The 1500-nt window shown below is 44.7% G+C and overlaps 1 protein-coding gene across 1 annotated transcript; it reads right to left on the reverse strand.

Annotated features, from left to right (window-relative positions):
- Positions 1-556: 556 nt before the first annotated feature.
- On the reverse strand, positions 557-1048 carry LOC113272897. Its single transcript, XM_026522686.1, has one exon. It carries the CDS (start codon positions 1046-1048, stop codon positions 557-559), a length of 492 nt encoding a protein of 163 aa, XP_026378471.1.
- Between the last annotated feature and the right edge of the window lie 452 nt (positions 1049-1500).

The following is a 1500-nucleotide window of genomic DNA, read 5'->3' on the forward strand; positions in this document are numbered from 1 at the left end:
CTCCTTCTCGATTTCTTGGTGGTACTCTGGTGCTACTTTTCGTATTTTTTTCCTGAAGGGGGGTGTGCCAGGATTTATACAAAGTTCGTGTCGAATTATCTTTTGATCAATCCTTGGCATGTCCCCTAACTTCCACGCAAAGACATTCATGTATTCCATGAGTAATTTGATTAGAGAAATCTCTCTTTCTTTATCCATTAAAGTTCCTATCTTGATCATCTTCGGATTTTATTTGATCCCTATATTAATCTCCTTCACGGGTTCTAAAGGTGTGAACGTAGGCTTCGGTTCCCCTAGGAGAGGGAAATTATTTAATTTCTATTTGGCAGGCTCTTCAGATTCCTTAGCCATCGAATTACTTGCCTCAGCGTTTAGAACGATGCTCTCCTTCGTCAGATTCCTTCCAGAAAACTTCTTCGAGATAAAGATCAATTGCCTTCTCCTTCGCAGCCTCTTTGTTTCGGGCTCTTCGGTATTTTCGCTACTCATCTTGTTCGTTATTGAGCTGATTTTGTAGAGCCTGGCATGCCTGAGCGGTGAACTGATCTCCCTTTGTTTACATTACCCCTTCGGGTGTTGGAAATCTAAGGTACTGATAGGTCGCTGCTACTCCCTTGAGCTGGTGCACCCATCTTCGGCCAATGATGGCGTCATAGGGGGAAGGAGCGTACACCACACTGAAACGAGTGTCAAATTTCATTGGTCCTGCGTCCACTTGCAAAACAATGTCTCCTAACGACTTTGTAGGTGCCCCATTGAAACCGTAAATCGTATAATACGAAGACATCAGTTGCTCATCGTTAAGCTCCATTCGCTTGAATGTGTCGTAGAATAGAACGTTAACCGAACTCCCTCCATCAATGAGGATCTTCTTGGTATTGCACCCTGCCACTGGTAAGGTAAGGACCAAGGGATCGTTGTGATCTTCCATATCTTCCTCGATGTCTTCTGCATCGAAGGTTACAAGTGCGTTCATCTCGTGTTCGTCCACTTCTACCCCCTCGATCTTGTATAGTTCACAATAGTCTTCGAATTGTTTCCTTAACATTTTCCCTATTTGTGCTGTCAGCGAGGGTCATGTATCTTCAGAACATGAGAAGGTGTTGAGTGTTCGGTTTCCCTCTGGCAGTTGAACTTGCTTGCTTCGCTTGGCCCTATCTTCGTTATCTTCCTTCTATATGTACTGCTTGAGGTCACCTGCGTCAATCAACTTTTGGATCATTATCTTGAGATTCTTGCATTTCTCGGTCTGGTGGACGTTGAAATAGTGATATTCGCAGCAGTCTCTTGATTTCTCGGACCTAGGGGCTGCTTCCCTTTGGACCATTGGCAGGGCCCCGAAAGGTGTATATAAAATGAAGCAATAAAGACGGGCCTACAGTAATACCGCAAGTGCACGGTCGTCGGTTGTAGCTCGTGCAAGTACGGGTCGATCCACAGAGATCGGGTGTGTTTTGGAAGTGTTTTAGCTAATTGGGTTCCTAGTTTGCTATTGGGCTA

This window comes from Papaver somniferum, chromosome 4 (genome assembly GCF_003573695.1).
Source record: "Papaver somniferum cultivar HN1 chromosome 4, ASM357369v1, whole genome shotgun sequence".
NCBI classification, from domain to species: domain Eukaryota; kingdom Viridiplantae; phylum Streptophyta; class Magnoliopsida; order Ranunculales; family Papaveraceae; genus Papaver; species Papaver somniferum.

Excerpts from the sequence above, each read along its gene's own strand:
- LOC113272897 (XM_026522686.1), bottom strand. The coding sequence starts at position 1,048 with ATGTTAAGGAAACAATTCGAAGACTATTGTGAACTATACAAGATCGAG.